The sequence below is a fragment of the Oncorhynchus gorbuscha genome, linkage group LG17 (genome assembly GCF_021184085.1).
Source record: "Oncorhynchus gorbuscha isolate QuinsamMale2020 ecotype Even-year linkage group LG17, OgorEven_v1.0, whole genome shotgun sequence".
Taxonomy (NCBI): domain Eukaryota; kingdom Metazoa; phylum Chordata; class Actinopteri; order Salmoniformes; family Salmonidae; genus Oncorhynchus; species Oncorhynchus gorbuscha.
In genome coordinates this window covers 9,360,248-9,381,147 of record NC_060189.1, presented here as the reverse complement: position 1 = coordinate 9,381,147, position 20,900 = coordinate 9,360,248, and the positions used below count along the sequence as shown (strand labels likewise).

Below are 20,900 nucleotides of genomic sequence, written 5' to 3'. Positions count from 1 at the left end.
GTCAAGTTCTTCCAAACCAAGTTCTTCCAAACCATTTCTGTATGGACCTCGCTTTGTGCACTGGGACATTGGGACATTGTCATTATGAAACAGGAAAGGGCCTTCCCAAAACTTGACAGCACAGAATCATCTAGAATGTCATTGTATGCTGTATCATTAAGATTTCCCTTCACTGGAACTGAGGGGCCTGAACCATACAAACAACCCAGACCAGTATTCCTCCTCCACCAAACTTTACAGGTGGCACTATGCATAGGGCAGGTAGCATTCCCCTGGCATCCATTAAACCCAGACTCGTCCATTAGACTGCCAGATGGTGAAGTGCGATTCATCACTCCAGAGAATGTGTTTCCACTGCGCCAGGGTTCAATGGCAGCTGACGCTTGGAGTTGCGTATGGTGATCATAGGCTTTTGTGCGGCTGCTCAGCCATGGAAAGCACAGCGGAGCATAAATGTAAATTATTTTATTTTACTGGACTGATGGTACCTGCATCTGATGGGCATGGTGTTTCAAAACGACTGACGATCGACCAGTCAATCACAAATTGACCCATTTGGTAACCACTGGTGTACAGTGTAGCATGAGTCTAGTACCTTGACTAGCTTGGCATCCTGGTGCTGCAGCTGGCTGTTGGATAGCTTGTCCCTCTGGACAATCCAGGGGTGCTTGAGGACCTGCATTGCGGTCAGCCGCTGGTGAGGGTCCACATGAAGCATCTTAGACACCAGGTCCTATAAAGACATATAGCTGGGAGGTTAGATGAGTTCTAGACTAATTTACTGCACCTCCATCCTTGAAATCTGAACTGAAATACATTTAGTCATTGTTCCACTTCACTACATTGCAAAAATAAAATATATAAGCCAGCACAGTTCAGGTCGGCACGATCGCGTGATAAGTTGTGTCACCCAGCAAGTCCTAGTCAGTCCTACAGTACCTTCGCTGCTTCCGACACGGCATCCCAGTTGCCTCCAGTCAGGGTGAAGTGACCGCTGCCTATCCTGCTCAGGATCTCATCTGGAGTGTCCTCGGGCCCGTTGGCAAATGGCGTGAAGCTGAGGGGGAGAGAGGGAGTGAGCACCAGTCAAATGAGAATGAATGTGTATGTATATATGTAAGTGAGTGATTGAGAACATAACATTTTGTTGGAGTGGGATACAGTGCACAGCTGTATGAGTGACATGTGGTGTGTTTCTTACCCTGCCAGCATGGTGTACAACAACACTCCCAGACTCCATATGTCACAGCCCTCGTCATAGCCCTGACGCTTTAACACCTAGAACCCACACAGCATTATGTAAAAACACATAATCTGGGTGGAGCTATACACCAAAGGCAATAAAGTGCGTTGACAAGGACACTAGCCTATCGATGCCCCCTATCGGACAGAGCTCATGGGCGGACATGCCCCCTCAGTGACGCGGCTTCCTCCTATGTCCCGCGAAATTAGAACACTGCAACATCAAAAACGCTCCTGTGACTTCAAACATGTTTAACCATCTATATGGTAACGTTCGTGTCGATACATATTTAGTTACTTTAAGAAGGTTTTGTGTCTCAACAAAGCCCAAATAATCTTTTGACCCAGGCGAAATAGACCTCGGGTGAAAGTTTCAATTGAAACAGTGAACCTTCTTTCAGCTTGGAAAGGACATTCAATACATTTCAGAAATGTCCATCTTGAAGAAAGAATGAGGGGAGGGATTTACTGTGTCATCTCAGTGCCATGGACCGGGTTGAGGGTAAAACATTACCATGTTACTCAATGGCATTGTTTGCTATGGGGAATGCTAAACAAACATGCTAAACAGAGAAATTGTTCGGCCTCTTCGTGGAATTAGACCACCAATCGATCGCTAGACCATACAGTGCATTCAGAAACTATACACACACATATATACAGTGGGGAAAAAAGTATAGTCAGCCACCAATTGTATAAGTTCTCCAACTTAAAAAGATGAGGCCTGTAATTTTCATCATATGTACACTTCAAAGATGGCAGACAAAATAAGGGGGGAAAAAAATCCAGAAAAATCACATTGTAGGATTTTTAATGAATTTATTTGCAAATTATGGTGGAAAATAAGTATTTGGTCACCTACAAACAAGCAAGATTTCTGGCTCCCTCTGTCCTCCACTCGTTACCTGTATTAATGGCACCTGTTTGAACTTGTTATCAGTTATCAGTATAAAAAGACACCTGTCCACAACCTCAAACAGTCACACTCCAAACTCCACTATGGCCAAGACCAAAGAGCTGTCAAAGGACACCAGAAACAAAATTGTAGACCTGCACCAGGCTGGGAAGACTGAATCTGCAATAGGTACGCAGCTTGGTTTGAAGAAATCAACTGTGGGAGCAATTATTAGGAAATGGAAGACATACAAGACCACTGATAATCTCCCTCGATCTGGGGCTCCATGCAAGATCTCACCCCGTGGGGTCAAAATTACCACAAGAACGGTGAGCAAAAATCCCATAACCACATGGGGGGACCTAGTGAATGACCTGCAGAGAGCTTGAACCAAAGTAACAAAGCCTACCATCAGTAACACACTACGCCACCAGGGACTCAAATCCTGCAGTGCCAGACGTGTCCCCCTGCTTAAGCCAGTACATGTCCAGGCCCGTCTGATGTTTGCTAGAGAGCATTTGGATGATCCAGAAGAAGATTGGGAGAATGTCATATGGTCAGATGAAACCAAAATATACCTTTTTGGTAAAAACTCAACGTGTCGTGTTTGGAGGACAAAGAATTCTGAGTTGCATCCAAAGAACGCCATACCTATGGCATGGGATTGGAAACATCATGCTTTGGGGCTGTTTTTCTGCAAAGGGACCAGGACGACTGATCCGTGTAAAGGAAAGAATGAATGGGGCCATGTATTGTGAGATTTTGAGTGAAAACCTCCTTCCATCAGCGAGGGTATTGAAGATGAAACGTGGCTGGGTCTTTCAGCATAACAATGATCCCAAACACACTGCCCGGGCAACGAAGGAGTGGCTTCGTAAGAAGCATTTCAAGGACCTGGAGTGGCCTAGCCAGTCTCCAGATCTCAACCCCATAGAAAATCTTTGGAGGGTGTTGAAAGTCCATGTTTCCCAGCAACAGCCCCAAAACATCACTGCTCTAGAGGAGATCTTTGTGAAGACTTACAGAAAACGTTTGACCTCTGTCATTGCCAACAAAGGGTATATGACAAAGTATTGAGATAAACTTTTGTTATTGACCAAATACTTATTTTCCACCATAATTTGCAAATAAATTCCTTAAAAATCCTACAAAGTGATTTTCTGGATTTTTTTCTTCTCATTTTGTCTGTCATAATTGGTGTACCTATGATGAAAATCACAGGCCTCTCTCACATTTTTAAGTGGGAGAACTTGCACAATTGGTGGCTGACTAAATATTTATTTATATACAGTGGGGCAAAAAAGTAACTGAAATATCACATTTACATAAGTATTCAGACACTTTATTCTGTACTGTGTTGAAGCACATTTGGCAGTGTTTACAGCCTCAAGTCTTTTTGGGTATGACGCTACAAGCTTGGCACGCCTGTATTTGGGGAATCTTTCCCATTATTCTCTGCAGATCCTCTCAAGCTCTGCCAAGTTGGACGGGGAGCGTTGCTGCACAGCTATTTTCAGGTATCTACAGAGATATTAGACAGGGTTCAAGACGGCCAGCATCCCAGAGTCACCTCTTCACTGTTGACTTTGAGACCAGTGTTTTGCATGTACTAGATAATAAAGCTGACAGTTGAGGACTTGAGGCATCTTTCTCAAACTAGACACTAATGTACTTGTCCTCTTGCTCAGTTGGGCACCGGGGCCTCCCACTCCTCTTTCTATTCTGGGTAGAGTTTCTTGGCAATTTCTCACATGGAATAGCCTTCATTTCTCAGAACAAGAAAAGACTGATGAGTTTCAGAAGAAAGGTTTTGGTTTCTGGCCATTTTGAGCCTGTAATCGAACCCACAAATTCTGACAAGACCAGTTTTATTTCTTCTTTAAATCAGAACAGTTTTCAGCTGTGCTAAAATAACTGCAAAATGGTTTTCTAATCATCAATTAGCCTTTCACAATGATAAACTTAGTCATCTACAACATCTACACTGCATTTCTGATCAATTTGATGTTATTTTAAAAATTGACAAAATATTTGCTTTTCTTTCAAAAACAAGGCCATTTCTAAGTGACCCCAAACTTTTGAATGGTAGTGTACACGCACACACACTATATAAAAGGATGCACGACATGTCGGTGAACATATCGGAATAGGCCGTATTCTAATTCCTCATTCTAACGCCACCGATTCTGTCACAACATTGGAGTGCGCATGCCCATTCTGACTTCGTCAATGCTATGCTAACCAGTTAGCTATCAGCTAGTGTGCGACAGTGCCGACTAGTTTCTATGGAGTGAAGATGGCCCCTTTTCCCGACGAGGTGGATGTTTTTTTACTGGCCCACATTGGCAAATGAAACAGTTGCCCATGACAACAGTGGGCCCTGGAAACAAAACTGCCCACACAGGCTGTGAACAAAACTGCCCACACAGGCTGTGAACAAGTGATTCGGTGGCATTCTCTCTTTACTGTGTTGCCACCAAGCTCGATGCTAGGTACAAGGACTGCTACTTCGATGCAGACAAGAAACAGGGTGAAATGTTACAGAGACAGCTGGACAAGATGGAAACGGACACAGTAACAGTGCACACCGAGGATGAGGCCACCGACAGACAGAGCTGAAACTTCACTGCTTGACATGTATGATGCAATCCTGGTTGAGAATGAAACGACGAAACAGCACAGCAAGTAAGTGAAAGAAATGGGTTTGATTATGCTTCACTGGTAAATGGGGACATACGTAAATGGCAACAATATATTTTGGTCAGTGTGTGTGCAACCTTTATTTAACTAGGCAAGTTAGTTAAGAACAAATTCTTAATTACAATGACGGCCTACCGCAGCCAAACACTGACGACGCTGGGCCCTATGGGACTCCCAATTATGACCAGATGTGATACAGCCTGGATTCGAACCAGGGACTTTAGTGACACCTCTTGCACAGTGATGCTGTGTCCATGTGTGTGTGTTAACTATTTAACTGTACAAGAATGTTTAAAAGTCTGCTAAAATGTTAAATACTGGGTTTTTTTTGTCAAGGAAAATATTGGATATCGTATCGGCCAAAAATGTAATATTGGTGGATCAATACTCTCGCTCTCTATGGTTTATTTTCTATTAAAACTCCCCAAATAGCTTATGATAGGGGGCATTGATGCGCTATGCATGTATTAATCATCATAATCATAATGACAAACACACTCTCACGGGCCTTACCTCCGGGGCTACAAAGTTAGCGGTGTAGCATGGAGTCATGAGCAGGCCGTTGTCAGCTCTCAGCTGCTTGGCAAAACCAAAGTCACAGATCCGGATAGACTCAGAGTTCCCCGACTCATCTACATAAAGGATGTTACTGGGCTTTAGATCCCTGTGGACAACCTGGCGAAGAGGAGAGGGTAGGAAGAGCGAGGAGAGGAGGGGAGGAGAGAGGAGAGGGTAGGGTAGGGGAAGAAGAGAGAGGGGGGTAGGGCAGGATAGCAGAGAGGACAGGATGAGAGAATTGATTAATTAATAAAGATTAAATGTGAATGCAAAAATAATCTATTTCAACTGCTCACTTGGCGAGAGAGATATAGATATATATATATATATATATCATATCACACACACACACACACACACACACACACACACACACACACACACACACACACACACTAGCAGTCAAAAGTTTGGACACACCCACTCAAGGGTTTTTATTTTTATTTTTTCTACATTGTAGAATAATAGCAAAGACATCAACTATGAAATATACACATATGGAGTCATGTAGTACCCCCCCAAAAAAGTGTTAAAAACCATCAAACGCTATGATGAAACTGGCTCTCACGAGGACCGCCACAGGAAAGAAAAACCCAGAGTTACCTCTGCTGCAGAGGATAAATTCATTAGTTACCAGCCTCAGAAATTTCAGCTCAAATAAATAATTCATAGAGTTCAAGTAACAGACCTCTCAATATCAACTGTTCAGAGGAGACTTCATGCTCGAATTGCTGCTAAGAAACCACTACTAAAAAGACACCTATAAGAAGAGGAGACTTTGAAACACAAACAATGGACATTAGACCAGTGGAAATCTGTTTTTGGTCTGATTGAGTTCAAATTTGAGATTTTTGGTTCCAACCTCCGTGTCTTTGTGAGACGCAGAGTAGGCGAACGGATGATCTCTGTGTGTGTGATTCCCACCGTGAAGCATGGAGGTGGCGTGATGGCGCTTTGCTGTTGACACCGTGAGTGATTTATTTAGAATTCAAGGCACACTTAACCAGCATGGCTACCACAACATTCTGCAGCGATACAGCATCCCACCTGGTTTGGGCTTAGCGGGACTATGATCCATAAGTGTTATTTCATAGTTGTGATGTCGTCTTCACTATTATTGTAAAATGTAGAAAATAGTAAAAAATAAATTAAAACCCATGAATGATTAGGTGTCCAGATGTATGACTGGTACTATATATTTTAAAGAATTAATATTAAAACACAGAGAAAAAAACAACATACTAAGAATAAGGAGGAATATCAAACTACTGTTTAAGTCCATAGTGACCAGTCTGTTACAGTGTGTAGATGAGTGTCTCACCCCCTGTGCGTGGAGGTATTCTACAGTCTTGGTGATGGTGTGGAGCACGGAGCTGGCTTCTCGCTCTGAGAAGATCTTCTGTTTGAGGATCCGGTCCAGCAGCTCCCCACCTCTCATCAGCTCGGTCACCAGATACACCTGCTTCCCATTGTCATACACCTGACAGAAGGAGAGAACACATGGATGGCTCAGGGTGTGTGTGTGTGTGTGTGTGGGTGTGCGTGTGCGTGGGTGCGTGTGCGTGGGTGCGTGTGCGTGGGAGCGTGTGCGTGGGAGCGTGTGCGTGGGAGCGTGTGCGTGTACTCACGTCTTTCAGGGTGATGATGTTGGGGTGCTGGCCGTATCTCAACAGGATCTCAATCTCCTCTGAGGGGTCTGTCATGGTCTTGTCAATCACCTGACAGTAACACAATATTATAAATCCTCCATTAGGAGACCATTTGAGAGATGACAAATGACTAGAACGGCACTCTCCAAAAAGACCATCAAAATAATGAATAGTCATGTCCAACTACAGGTTTGTAACGGATTCAGCAGCCCCCCGGGTGGATGGATAAGAACTTGGGGTTCTTGGGAGAATGACAACCCAGAGAGGGAGGTTACAGTGTATGTTCTGACCTTGGCGGCGTACTCTGTGTTGGTGGCTTTGTGGATACAGCGCTTGCAAACGGAGAAAGAGCCCATGCCGATGTCCTCCTTCAACATGTAGCCATCGCTGAACAACACGTTCTTTCCATGGAGTTGCTGCATGAACCACACACACATCTATGGTATAGTGCTTGAACTACAGTCTACAACAATCAATGTATTTTAATATTATACTTTCTTCTATTATGATGCACACACACACACACACACACACACACACACACACACACACACACACACACACACACACACACACACACACACACACACACACACACACACACACACACACACACACACACACACACACACACACACACACACACACACACACACACACACACACACACACACACACACGTGGTAAAGCACAGAAAACATTGGAGTTAAAATAAAGCACATCATCCATCCTTACTAATGGTATTAGACCAAGCAATTCAACTGGATTAGAGGTTTACTCCTCAACAACATGTGCAGTGTAAAATCATCAAGCAATTAAACCTGAGACTTATCTGCCCTAAGTAAGTATGGCTTTCACAGTCATTACATTATACTGATTGACAGTGTTGTAGGATGGAGAAATATGTCCATCTAGTGGTCAGAGAGTGAAAGAGCATTCTCTCCAAAATGCCAACGAAAGACAAAATCCTGGGGAAGGAAACATCTGGCTGTCAGATAGCTCTGTCTTCTTACTGTCTATATGATATAGTTTTTTTATAGAAATTAATATAAGACATGAGAACGCGCCTGCTAAATAGCATATATTATAATTATATATTAATAGTAGGCATTTCCCATCTGTGATGGACTGCTGACCTGGACCACTGGGTGTGGTGTGGGCTTGGCCGGCTCCTTGGCCCCCTCCTCATCCAGCATGGCCGGGGCGACGAAGCTGAAGCCCCGGAAGAGCTGGTGGGCTCCGGCACTGGGTGGAACACCTGGGGAGTCTGTGGGAATCAGAGCAAGAACACAACTTCATACACACTTAGATTGTCAGCCCTGGTCTGTCTTGTCACGCTAGGACAAGTTACTCTTGTCAACTTCGACCTCTTACCTTTGGGTGTGCGGGAGGTGAACTCCGAGTCGAAGTAGAAGGTGTCGTCTGGTCGGGCCACCGCCGGCTTGAACGGGGGTGGGATCTCTCGCCGGAACAGTTTCTGAAAGCGTTAAAATCGTTTCTGAAAAGGTTTCAAATAATGGAGACTTGACAATTGCCCATAGCATATGAAAATATTAATTTAAAAATGCTAATTGGATAATGAGATTGATAATGAGTCCTGATAGGACGACACTATGAGTGTGCAATGAGTGCTAGAGGGGAGGCCCCACTCACGTTCCAGTCGATGGTGGAGAAGAACGTGTGGCGTTTGATCTCCTCTGCACCATCCGTCCCGGACCCTGTCCACCCAATCACACTATTAGTATGGATGACTGCATACATCACCACCAGCTCTATGCTTAAAGCGGCAATCAGCAGTTGAAGCAATGCGTTCTTCCCGCCAGCCTGGCAAATTCATAAACAGATCTATGGATGCATGGAGTGACCATTCACGATATCAATATAGTTTTATAATGTAGTTTTAACCATGTTTATATTTGTTAAATACAACAAGCTTATATTTTCAGTTCTGATTGGGTACGACAGTTAAACTAAACTCATGAGCCATTTATAAGTTATATTCTTCAAGAATCAATAGTTACACGGACAAACTTAAACTTAATAATTTGCTTGATAACTTAAATGATCGTGCCCCAGGTTATATGAAAAACCACATTGATGTGGTCTATAACCAGCACCAATACCAGAGCTAGTGTTATGTCTTGTACAATCAGAGTAAACAGTACTGTGAGGAGCATGTTTTTCTATACAGGCATTTGTCTATGGAACATCCTCCCCTTGGAGATCAAGCAAAGAAAAAGTTAAAATAGTTTTAAAAAGCAGGAAACAGTTTTCATTTGGACAAGTTTGTCTGAGAAACCACTCCACTGACCCCTACTGCCCGGTTAGTGGCATTTATTTGAAGGATCAGTATGATGCGAAATTAATATGGTTGATTTTTAAGGTTATGCAGTGAATAGTTCCACTTTTTATGTTGTCAATATAAATGAATGTATTTATGGTTGTTTGCAATTTTGTCTTGCCTTTTAATCATGTGTGTTATTGTTTTAACCATCGAGGAACACTTTGGAAACAAGCATTTTAATGAATACTTTCAAGTGATATCCTCTGGGTCCACATGGTATATTTTGTTGTATGAGTCTGTTACCCAAAATACATTTCATTCAATACATATCCTTAATTTATACGTCTACAACTGGATGTACCAACTGCAGATTTTCCTTTAATATCAAATCAATCTTATTATACCACAGTAATTACTCTCCTAGTGGAGTAACCACTGTAATTAGCTTGTCACTGGCTAGTGGGTAAGTACTCACCCATTCTGTTGATGGGGTTCCTCTTGAACAGAGCTCGGAGGAGACTCTGGGCCTCTGTACTGAGGAATTGGGGCATTCCCAATCTGGCCCTGCAGAGGTAGACATTGTTACATCCAGAAGTTTTATAAAACAGCAGCCTGGTTAATCCAGACTGGACGCTGCTGAACGTTCACCATGGTTTCCTTGAACGCAGCATTCAGGCTGGTTAATCCAGACTGGACGCTGCTGAACGTTCACCATGGTTTCCTTGAACGCAGCATTCAGGCTGGTTTAGTCGGGCTAAATAAATAGTACTGCTCTGGTAATAATTACAGACACTCTAGCCAGTGATTGTTGGCTCAGTGTGGTTCTGCAATGGAACCCTATTCCCTATATAGTGTTGAATTATATAAACTCAGCAAAAAAAGAAACGTCCCCGCACTGTCAACTGCATACATTTTCAGCAAACTTAACATGTGTAAATATTTATATGAACATAAGATTCAACAACAGACAAACTGAACAAGTTCCAAAGACATGTGACTAACAGAAATAGAATAATGTGTCCCTGATCAAAGAGGGGGTCAAAATCAAAACTAACAGTATCTGGTGTGGCCACCAGCAGGATTAAGTACTGCAGTGCATCTCCTCCTCATGGACTGCACCAGACTTGCCAGTTCTTTCTGTGAGATGTTACCCCACTCTTCCACCAAGGCACCTGCAAGTTCCCGGACATTTCTGGAGGGAATGGCCCTAGCCCTCACCCTCCGATCCAACAGGTCCCAGACATGCTCAATGGGATTGAGATCCGGGCTCTTCGCTGGCTATGGCAGAACACTGACATTCCTGTCTTGCAGGAAATCACACACACAATGAGCAGTATGGCTGGTGGCATTCTCATGCTGGAGGGTCATGTCAGGATGAGCCTACAGGAAGGGTACCACATGAGGGAGGAGGATGTCTTCGCACAGCGTTGAGATTGCAGGCAATGGCAACAATCCTGGTCCGATGATGCAGTGACACTTCCCCAGACCATGACAGACCCTCCACCTCCAAATTGATCCTGAGTACAAGCCTTAGTACCTCAGTACCTACAGCCATCCTGTATCTGTCCCGCAGGTGTGATGTTCAGATGTACCAGTCCAGTGCAGGTGTTACACGTGGTCTGCCACTGCGAGGTCGATCAGCTGTCCGTCCTGTCTCCCTGTAGCGCTGTCTTAGGTGTCTCACAGTACGGACATTGCAATTTATTGCCCTGGCAACATCTGCAGTCCTCATGCCTCCTTGCAACATGCCTAAGGCACGTTCACACAGATGAGCAGGGACTCTGGGCATCTTTCTTTTGGTGTTTTTCAGAGTCAGTAGAAAGGCCTCTTTAGTGTCCTAAGTTTTCATAACTGTGACCTTAATTGTCTACGGTCTGTAAGCGGTTAGTGTCTTAATGACCGTTCCACAGGTACATGTTCATTAATTGTTTATGGTTCATTGAATCTTTGTAAGACAGGGTCCTGAAAAAAGGACTTATTTTTTGCTGAGTTTATATGGCTTATCAAAAGAAGTGACCTATTCTGTGACAACCTCTACTTACTTGAGGATGAGGTTCATGGTCTCTTTGCGGTCCTTCCCTTGGAACGGAAGCGATCCGGTCAGCATCTCAAACTGTCAAACAAATACAACCACCATCTTTATAAAAAAAAAACTTTCACATTCAATTCTAGAGCTCTGAAGCAAACACACATCATACTCATGTCTGTTTGATTGTTTTGTATTGTGAGGGTTGTGTTCATTAGGCACCAAACGGAAGAAAACTGGGAGAAACTACCTAAATGTGTCCAATAACTAACGTTTATATTTGTTTTCAGTTGCAATGCGTTTTACCAAGTTCACTAGTGCACAGTAGTGCACTAATGAATATGACCCAAACGACAGATGAAATGACTCACCATCAGTACCCCAAACGACCACCAGTCGGCGCTCTGTATGTGGCCTTGCCTGTTCACCACCTCTGGCGCCATGTATTCCACCGTACCACAGAAGGAGTAGGCCTTCTTCTCTTGGTCAACAGCCTCCTTACACAAGCCAAAATCTAGGGAGAAGACACCACAAGTCAGTTACTATCCAATTACCTGTAGTACCATAAACACACATGAGTACACACGAGAGAGGGAAAAAAGGACATCAACACTATGCTTTATGGAAATGGCCAGGAGTTTGACTATAACAACTAGTCTGTAGACGACAATTAGGGCCCAGGCTAGGTCTGCAATGGTAACCTATTCCCTATGGTGGGTAATTCTAGAGGGCCCTGGTCTAAAGGAGTGCACTGTATTTTAGGGAAGAGGATGCCATTTCAGACAAAGCCCTAGAGTTCTCAACTAGCCAGGTCACATGATCAGGGAAAACTATCCGTAACACTTCCTGATGCCATGATGACTTCAGGTATTCTAAGGCCTTAACATTCAAATGCTCCATGTGAAGGAAATACACCACACCGGGATATTTAAGGTCACCTGTGGTGCTTGTGTGTGTGTGTGTGTGTGTGTGTGTGTGTGTGTGTGTGTGTGTGTGTGTGTGTGTGTGTGTGTGTGTGTGTGTGTGTGAGAGAGAGAGAGAGTGTATGCACGCCAACAAGGTAAACAGATGATAGAGGAGAGCGTGATTACAGGGTAGATAAGATGCAGGAGAAACTTTATTCATTTCAGGGTCATGCTCTATATCAGTACTTGTTTTTCGGTTAGTGTACCACCAACTGAATTTTGTTTTGGCCGGAGTACCCCTAAAGCACCCCCACATATGCATTTTACCAGTAGGATATGGTCTCATGAGTCTTCAAGAACTCATACCCCCAGGGTCCTAGTACCCTCTGGACAGACCCACGTACCCCCAGGGTCCTAGTACCCTCTGGACAGACCACGTACCCCCAGGGTCCTAGTACCCCCTGTGGACAGACCACGTACCCCCAGGGTCCTAGTACCCCCTGTGGACAGACCACACCCCCCAGGGTCCTAGTACCCCCTGTGGACAGACCACACCCCCCAGGGTCCTAGTACCCTCTGTGGACAGACCACACCCCCCAGGGTCCTAGTACCCTCTGTGGACAGACCACACCCCCCAGGGTCCTAGTACCCTCTGTGGACAGACCACACCCCCCAGGGTCCTAGTACCCTCTGTGGACAGACCACACCCCCCAGGGTCCTAGTACCCTCTGTGGACAGACCACACCCCCCAGGGTCCTAGTACCCTCTGTGGACAGACCACACCCCCCAGGGTCCTAGTACCCCCTGTGGACAGACCACACTCCCAGGGTCCTAGTACCCCTGGTTGGGACCAATGCTCTACAGGTCCATGCATAGAGCAGTTATCTACACAGGAACAGATAAGAGTGGTGCCGACTCACTGACTAATGGGGAAGCTAAGTGGAACGAGAGAACAGGCAGAGGGATGTGTGTGTGTGTGTGTGGGGGTGAGGCAGACCGATGTGTGTGTGTGGGGGGTAATGTCATGTATACAGTGGCAAGAGAAAGTATGTGAACCATTTGGAATTACCTGGATTTCTGCATAAATTGGTCATCAAATGTGTTATTCATCTAAATCACAACAATAGCCAAACCGTGTGCTTAAACAATAACACAAATCATTGTATTTTTCTTGTCTATATTGAATACATAATTTAAACATTCAAGTGTAGGTTGGGAAAAGTATCTAAACCCCTAGGCTAATGACTTCTCCAAAAGCTAATTGGAGTCGGGAGTCATCTAACCTGGAGTCCAATCAATGAGACGAGATTGGAGATGTTGGTTAGAGCAGTCTTGCCCTATAATTTAAAAAACACTCACAAAATTTGAGTTTGCTATTCACAAGAAGCATTGCCTGATGTGAACCCTGTTTCAAAACAAAAGACATATCCGAATATCTAACATTAAGAATTGTGGACTTGCGTAGAAAAGCTGGAAAGGGTTACAAAAGTATCTCTAAAAGCCTTGATGTTCATCAGTCCACGGTAAGACAATTGTCTATAAATGGAGAAAGTTCAGCACTGTTGCTACTCTCCCTAGGAGTGGCCGTCCTGCAAAGATGACTGCAACACTGCTCACTGAGGTTAAGAATCCTTGAGTGTCAGCTAAAGACAGCATGTTCCAGAGAGATATGTGTAACATCTCTGTTGACGAGTCCACGATACGTATAATACGAAACAAGAACAGTGTTCATGGGAGGACACCACAGAAGAAGCCACTGCTGTCCAAAAAAAAACATTGTTGATGTCTGAAGTTTGCAAAAGTGCACCTGGATGTTCCACAGCGCTACTGGCAAAATAATCTGTGGACAGATGAAACTACAGTTGAGTTGTTTGGAAGGAACACAACACTATGTGTGGAGAAGAAAAGGCACAGCACACCAACATCAAAACCTCATCCCAACTGTAAAGTATGGTGGAGGGAGCATCATGGTTCGGGGGCTGCTTTGCGGCATGGTTCGGGGGCTGCTTTGCGGCATGGTTCGGGGCTGCTTTGCGGCATGGTTCGGGGCTGCTTTGCGGCATGGTTCGGGGCTGCTTTGCGGCATGGTTCGGGGGCTGCTTTGCGGCATGGTTCGGGGGCTGCTTTGCGGCATGGTTCGGGGGCTGCTTTGCGGCATGGTTCGGGGGCTGCTTTGCGGCATGGTTCGGGGGCTGCTTTGCGGCATGGTTCGGGGGCTGCTTTGCGGCATGGTTCGGGGCTGCTTTGCGGCATGGTTCGGGGCTGCTTTGCGGCATGGTTCGGGGCTGCTTTGCGGCATGGTTCGGGGCTGCTTTGCGGCATGGTTTGGGGCTGCTTTGCGGCATGGTTTGGGGCTGCTTTGCGGCATCAAGACAGCTTGCTATCGAATGTCAGGCTGTCCGCCAATTGAAGCTCAACGACCCAAAACTCAAAAGTAAATGAACAGAATGGCTTCAACAGAAGACAATACGCTTTCTGGAGTGGCCCAGTCAGTCCTGACCTCAACCGACAGATGCTGTGGCATGTACTCAAGAAAGCAGTTCACACCAGACATCCCAAGAATATTGCTAAACTGAAACAGTTTTGTAAAGAGGAATGGTGTAAAAATCCACCCTGCACTGAGAATGTTTTCACGGTGTGTTCAATAAAGACATGAAAACATAATTGTTTGTGTGTTATTAGTTTAAGCAGACTGTTGGTCCATTGTCCAGGTATTTCCAAAGATTTCACATACTTTTTCTTGCCACTGTATAGACTGTAAGCACTTTGTGACATCAGCGAATGCACAAAAAGGCTTCATAAAACACATGTAATTGGTTGATTCCTTGCTGAGGTCACTTGTTAAAATCAACTTCAATCAGTGTAGATGAGGTGGAGTACAGGTTACATAATTTAAACCTTGAGCCAATAGAAATGGATTATGCATGTGTGCCATTCAGAGGGTTAATGGGCAAGACAAAATATTAAGTAGTATAGTAGTAGGTGCCGTGCGTACCAGTTTGTGTGAAGAAGTGCGTTTTTTCACGCTTAACAGATTCCCGTGTGTATCAAGAAAGGTCCACCACCCAAAGACAACCTAGACAACTGTGGGAAGCATTAGCGTCAACATGGACCAGCATCCCTATGGAATGCTTTCCACACCTAGTAGTCCATGCCCCGACGAATTGAGGCGGTTCTGAGGGCGGGGATAACTCAATATTAGGAAGGTTCTCCTTATATTTGATATACTCCGTGTATATTGGGGGGGGTAGTGTCTGTGTGTGTGTGTGTGTCCTACCTGTGAGTTTTATATGGCCCTCTTCATCCAGTAGAATGCTACAACAGAATAGAGAGTTGCCAGGCGTTATGTCAGTAATAGAGAGTTTGTCTCCGCGTTGTGTCACAAACAGATTGCAAAATACTTGGCATGATGAGGGTAGAATATTTCAAAAACCTGTAGACTACATTTTTTATTTTGTATAATAGCCCTCGTCCTCCCTCTTTCCTTCACAAATATGAAAATGTAATAGTAACAGCGCAGCCCAAATCAAGCCCCCCCCACCCCAGTTAATTCACAGTATTGGAAATGTATATACCACACACGTAATAACATTCATGTAATCGGTTTGTGCACTCAGGCAAGGCTTTCTCTAGTATCCATATGTCATGTTAAGACTCCAGTACTCATGACCAGACATGATGATTGTTGATAACATAAATGACACCCATTAAAACTGAGAGGACAATCAATTACACTGCAGTGAAATTTGCCAGTTTCTAAACATGTGGATTAAGAGGCCTTGAATACGTACAGTTGAAGTCAGAAGTTTACATACACTTATGTTGGAGTCATTTTTCAACCACTCCACAAATTTCTTGTTAACAAACTATAGTTTTGTCAAGTCGGTTAGGACATCTACTGTGACCATGACACGTCATTTTTCCAACAATTGTTTACAGACAGATTATTTCATTTATAATTCACTGCATCAAAATTCCAGTGGGTCAGGAGTTTACATACACTAAGTTGACTGTGCCTTTAAACAGATTGGAAAATTCCAGAAAATGTCATGGCTTTAGAAGCTTCTGATAAATGATGTCAATCAGCCTGAGTCAATTGGAGGTGTACCTGTGGATGTATTTCAAGGCCTACCTTCAAACTCAGTGCCTCTTGGCTTGACATCATGGGAAAATCAAAAGAAATCAGCCTAGACCCCAGAAAAAAAATTGTAGACCTCCACAAGTCTGGTCCATCCTTGGGAACAATTTCCAAACGCCTGAAGGTACCACGTTCATCTGTACAAACAATAGTACCCAAGTATAAACACCATGGGACCACGCAGCTGGAAGGAGATGTGTTCTGTCTCCTAGAGATGAACATACTTTGGTGTGAAAAGTGCAATTCAATCCCAGAACAGCAAAGGATCTTGTGAAGATGCTGGAGGAAACAGGTACAAAAGTATCTATTTCCACAGTAAATGAAATCCAATAGCGACATAACCTGAAAGGCCGCTCAGCGAGGAAGAAGCCACTGCTCCAAAACCGACATAAAAAGCCAGACTACGATGGGGACAAAGATTGTACTTTTTGGAGAAATGTCTTCTGGTCTGATGAAACAAAATTGAATGGTTTGGCCATAATGACCATCGTTATGTTTGGAGGAAAAAGAGGCTTGCAAGCCGAAGAACACCATCCCAACCGTGAAGTAAAGATTGTGCCATCTATTTTGTGAAGTGCAGCATGGTGGCAGCATCATGTTGTGGGGGTGCTTTGCTGGAGGGACTGGTGCACTTCACAAAATAGATGGCATCATGAGGGAGGAACATTATGTGGAAATATTGAAGCAACATTTCAAGACATCAGTCAGGAAGTTAAATCTTGGTCGCAAATGGGTCTTCCAAATGGACAATGACCACAAGCATACTTCCAAAGTTGTGGTAAAATGGCTTAAGGACAACACAGTCATGGTATTGGTGTGGCCATCACAAAGCACTGACCTCAATCCTATAGAAACTCTGTGGGCAGAACTGAAAAAGAGAGTGCGAGCAAGGAGGCCTACAAACCTGACTCAGTTACACCAGCTCTGTCAGGAGGAATGGGCCAAAATTCACCCAACTTATTGTGGGAAGCTTATGGAAGGCTACCTGAAACGTTTGACCCAAGTGAAACAATTTAAAGGCAATGCTACCAAATACAAATGGAGTGGATGTAAACTTCTGACCCACTGGGAATGTGACGAAAGAAATAACAGCTGAAATAAATCACTCTACACTATTATTCTGACATTTCACATTCTTAAAATAAACTGGTGATCCTAAGTGACCTAAAACAGGGAATTTTTACGAGGATTAAATGTCAGGAATTGTGAAAAACTGATTTTAAATTTATTTGACTAAGGTGTATGTAAACTTCCGACTTCAACTGTATATACACATAGAAGAGATAGCTAACAGAGAAGCACATTGAATCTCAAGGTTCCTGTCATTTTAGAAGAAAAAGCATTTGTGGTTTGGGGCTACACTAACATAGCATAGTACAGCACGCGGTCTTCTAGCTCAGTTGGTAGAGCATGGCGATTTCAACACCAGGATCGTGGATTAAATTCTCACTGGGGCTACTGATATGTAAAATATATGCACACATGACCAAGTTGCTTTGGATAAAAGGGTCTGCTTAATGGCATATATTATTGTTGTAGGAAGGCAATGCTACGATGTGTGATGCTATGCTCGGATAGCTAGGACTAGCTGCCTTCCGCTGAGGCGCCACCTACTTCTCAGGTTTGAGGTCTCTGTAGATGATGCCCAGGCTATGCAGGTGGTCCAGGCCCAGAGCCAACTCTGCCAGGTAGAACTTCACATCCTCCTCTGTGAACATCACCTGGATACCACACACACACACACACACACACACACACACACACACACACACACACACACACACACACACACACACACACACACACACACACACACACACACACACACACACACACACACACACACACACACACACACACACACACACACACACACACAAAATATAATGCAGAGAGGTTATAATAACCATGACACATAAGATGTCACATTAGATGTATTTTCCTGGAACATAGGTCCTTGAGGTCTACCTCTTTAGACAGTCTGGTGAAGAGATCTCCTCCTCTCAGAAAGTCCAGGATCAGGTAGAGCTTTCCTTCTGTCTGAAATGCTAGAGACACACAAACACACACACTTAATGGGCTAGCACAAGTGTATATCCAGTGCTAAATCATTTGCATAAAAATGTCAGGCAAAGCTAGAGCACCCAAAGCTGTTCCCATTCATCGTATAAAACATGGAGGGCACTGCCCACTATGACCACAGGGAAGGTTGTCACCACCAGCCCTGTGTTCCTTTACCATGTTACCAGAACAAAGGTCTGGTTGTGAACTCACCATAGTGGAGTTTGACCACGAAGGGGTGGTTGACGTCTGCCAGGATATCTCTCTCCATCTTGGTCCTCACCCGGTCTCTCACTGTGGGGAAAGGATCGCACCATTTCAGAGCCGTCAGAAGGTTCACGCAAAACAAATGCTACCACATTAGCTTGGTAACAGATGGGTTTGGAACAGGGAGTCCATGGCTAAGACATAACTTAAACAAAATGCTAAAAACTGTCAGTGTCAGCAAAAATATTTAAATCTCACTCAATGGATACAGTATTTGAGAATTCAGTCAAAAGCAAAAACGCCAAATAATCAGCCTTGAAATATTTTGATAATACAAATAAATAAAAATATGAAAATAATGAAAATGTGAACAGACATTCTTGTTGAACGATTAGGCAGATTTTCAGCGCACAATGGCAGTGAGTTGTAATCTGTGAGACAATCTGTTCTCATTGATAATTAAACTGTCAAGGTGTTGACAGGGTGGGGAGCGACAGACCGACTGCTAGCTAGCGGTGTGGTCTACTACAACTACACATATAGGAAGACGAGATACACACCAACTGAAAAAAACGCCAATTTCTTCTCACTATCAGAGCCTTGGGACAAGATCAAAACATTGGGGGCAAAATGGCACGTGGAGTATAGAGGAAACACAAAGACATGTCAATAAATGAAATGAGACCAAGTCTTTACTTTGAAGATGTGGTGTTGAAACCGTTGGATGGATTCAGACACTTATGTTAACCACCTCAAAAACGTCACAACATATTTACCACCCAAAAACTTCACAACATATTTACCACCTCAAAAACGTCACAACATATTTACCACCCAAAAACGTGTAGCTACAGTATCGTTTCCCATGATAGTATATATGTCTCTATTCCACTTTGTGTGTGTGTGTGTGTGTGTGTGTGTGTGTGTGTGTGTGTGTGTGTGTGTGTGTGTGTGTGTGTGTGTGTGTGTGTGTGTGTGTGTGTGTGTGTGTGTACCTTTGAGGGTGGCTTTTCTCAGGACCTTCATAGCATACAGCTCGTTGTCGTCGGGAGGCGTCACCTTCCGCACCAAGAACACCTGCAGGCAACGCAAGACAACATCCAACTCTCAATCCTAGAAAGAGAACTACTAGAGCGGACAACAGACATTCCCATCCAAGTCAATGCTCCGTGACGGAGGGACTGGCGGTGATATTGAATATATATATATATATATATATATACAGTGCCTTGCGAAAGTATTCGGCCCCCTTGAACTTTGCGACCTTTTGCCACATTTCAGGCTTCAAACATAAAGATATAAAACTATTTTTTTTGTGACAAATCAACAAGTGGGACACAATCATGAAGTGGAACGACATTTATTTAAATATCCAAACTTCTTTAACAAATCAAAAACTGAAAAATTGGGCGTGCAAAATTATTCAGCCCCCTTAAGTTAATACGTTGTAGCGCCACCTTTTGCTGCGATTACAGCTGTAAGTCGCTTGGGGTATGTCTATCAGTTTTGCACATCGAGAGACTGACATTTTTTCCCATTCCCCTCCCTGCAAAACAGCTCGAGCTCAGTGAAGTTGGATGGAGAGCATTTGTGAACAGCAGTTTTCAGTTCTTTCTACAGATTCTCGATTGGATTCAGGTCTGGACTTTGACTTGGCCATTCTAACACCTGGATATGTTTATTTTTGAACCATTCCATTGTAGATTTTGCTTTATGTTTTGGATCCTTGGGATGTTGAAAGCTTGGGAAATCTTTTTGTATCCAAATCCGGCTTTAAACTTCTTCACAACAGTATCTCGGACGTGCCTGGTGTGTTCCTTGTTCTTCATGATGCTCTCTGCGCTTTTATCGGACCTCTGAGACTATCACAGTGCAGGTGCATTTATACGGAGACTTGATAAATACAATCCACCTGTGTGTAATCATCATTAGTCATTTAGGTCAACATTGGATCATTCAGAGATCCTCACTGAACTTCTGGAGAGAGTTTGCTGCACTGAAAGTAAAGGGGCTGAATAATTTTGCACGCCCAATTGTTCCGTTTTTGATTTGTTAAAAAAGTTTGAAATATCCAATAAATGTCGTTCCACTTCATGATTGTGTCCCACTTGTTGATTCTTCACAAAAAATACAGTTTTATATCTTTATGTTTGAAGCCTGAAATGTGGCAAAAGGTCGCCAAATACTTTCGCAAGGCACTGTAAATGCTCAATGCAATATGGTTTTTCCTTTGTA

General features: G+C 43.8%; 2 protein-coding genes across 5 annotated transcripts in view; both read right to left on the bottom strand.

Moving 5' to 3' along the window:
* Nucleotides 1-20,900, bottom strand: part of LOC124001147 (ribosomal protein S6 kinase 2 alpha-like) — an 86,764-nt gene that overhangs the window by 5,520 nt on the left and 60,344 nt on the right. For all 4 annotated transcript variants that reach the window (XM_046307741.1, XM_046307743.1, XM_046307744.1 and 1 more), the window contains 18 exons: nucleotides 19,661-19,742; nucleotides 18,672-18,752; nucleotides 18,366-18,445; nucleotides 18,012-18,118; nucleotides 15,537-15,574; nucleotides 11,726-11,868; nucleotides 11,371-11,441; nucleotides 9,804-9,892; nucleotides 8,698-8,762; nucleotides 8,419-8,521; nucleotides 8,181-8,311; nucleotides 7,335-7,460; nucleotides 7,024-7,113; nucleotides 6,717-6,875; nucleotides 5,351-5,512; nucleotides 1,202-1,278; nucleotides 940-1,057; nucleotides 596-733 (listed from right to left, as the gene is read on the bottom strand). In XM_046307741.1, the coding sequence (XP_046163697.1) occupies nucleotides 596-733; nucleotides 940-1,057; nucleotides 1,202-1,278; nucleotides 5,351-5,512; nucleotides 6,717-6,875; nucleotides 7,024-7,113; nucleotides 7,335-7,460; nucleotides 8,181-8,311; nucleotides 8,419-8,521; nucleotides 8,698-8,762; nucleotides 9,804-9,892; nucleotides 11,371-11,441; nucleotides 11,726-11,868; nucleotides 15,537-15,574; nucleotides 18,012-18,118; nucleotides 18,366-18,445; nucleotides 18,672-18,752; nucleotides 19,661-19,742 (1,860 nt within the window). The remainder of the gene's footprint in view (nucleotides 1-595; nucleotides 734-939; nucleotides 1,058-1,201; nucleotides 1,279-5,350; nucleotides 5,513-6,716; nucleotides 6,876-7,023; nucleotides 7,114-7,334; nucleotides 7,461-8,180; nucleotides 8,312-8,418; nucleotides 8,522-8,697; nucleotides 8,763-9,803; nucleotides 9,893-11,370; nucleotides 11,442-11,725; nucleotides 11,869-15,536; nucleotides 15,575-18,011; nucleotides 18,119-18,365; nucleotides 18,446-18,671; nucleotides 18,753-19,660; nucleotides 19,743-20,900) is intronic.
* Nucleotides 14,110-15,511, bottom strand: LOC124001149 (cornifin-A-like). The gene has a single exon (XM_046307745.1). The coding sequence runs from the start codon at nucleotides 14,579-14,581 to the stop codon at nucleotides 14,225-14,227; it is 357 nt and encodes a 118-aa protein (XP_046163701.1). The 5' UTR covers nucleotides 14,582-15,511; the 3' UTR covers nucleotides 14,110-14,224.

Bases quoted from the DNA above. Each gene is read 5' to 3' on its own strand.
- LOC124001149 (XM_046307745.1), bottom strand. From the start codon at position 14,581: ATGCCGCAAAGCAGCCCCGAACCATGCCGCAAAGCAGCCCCGAACCAT.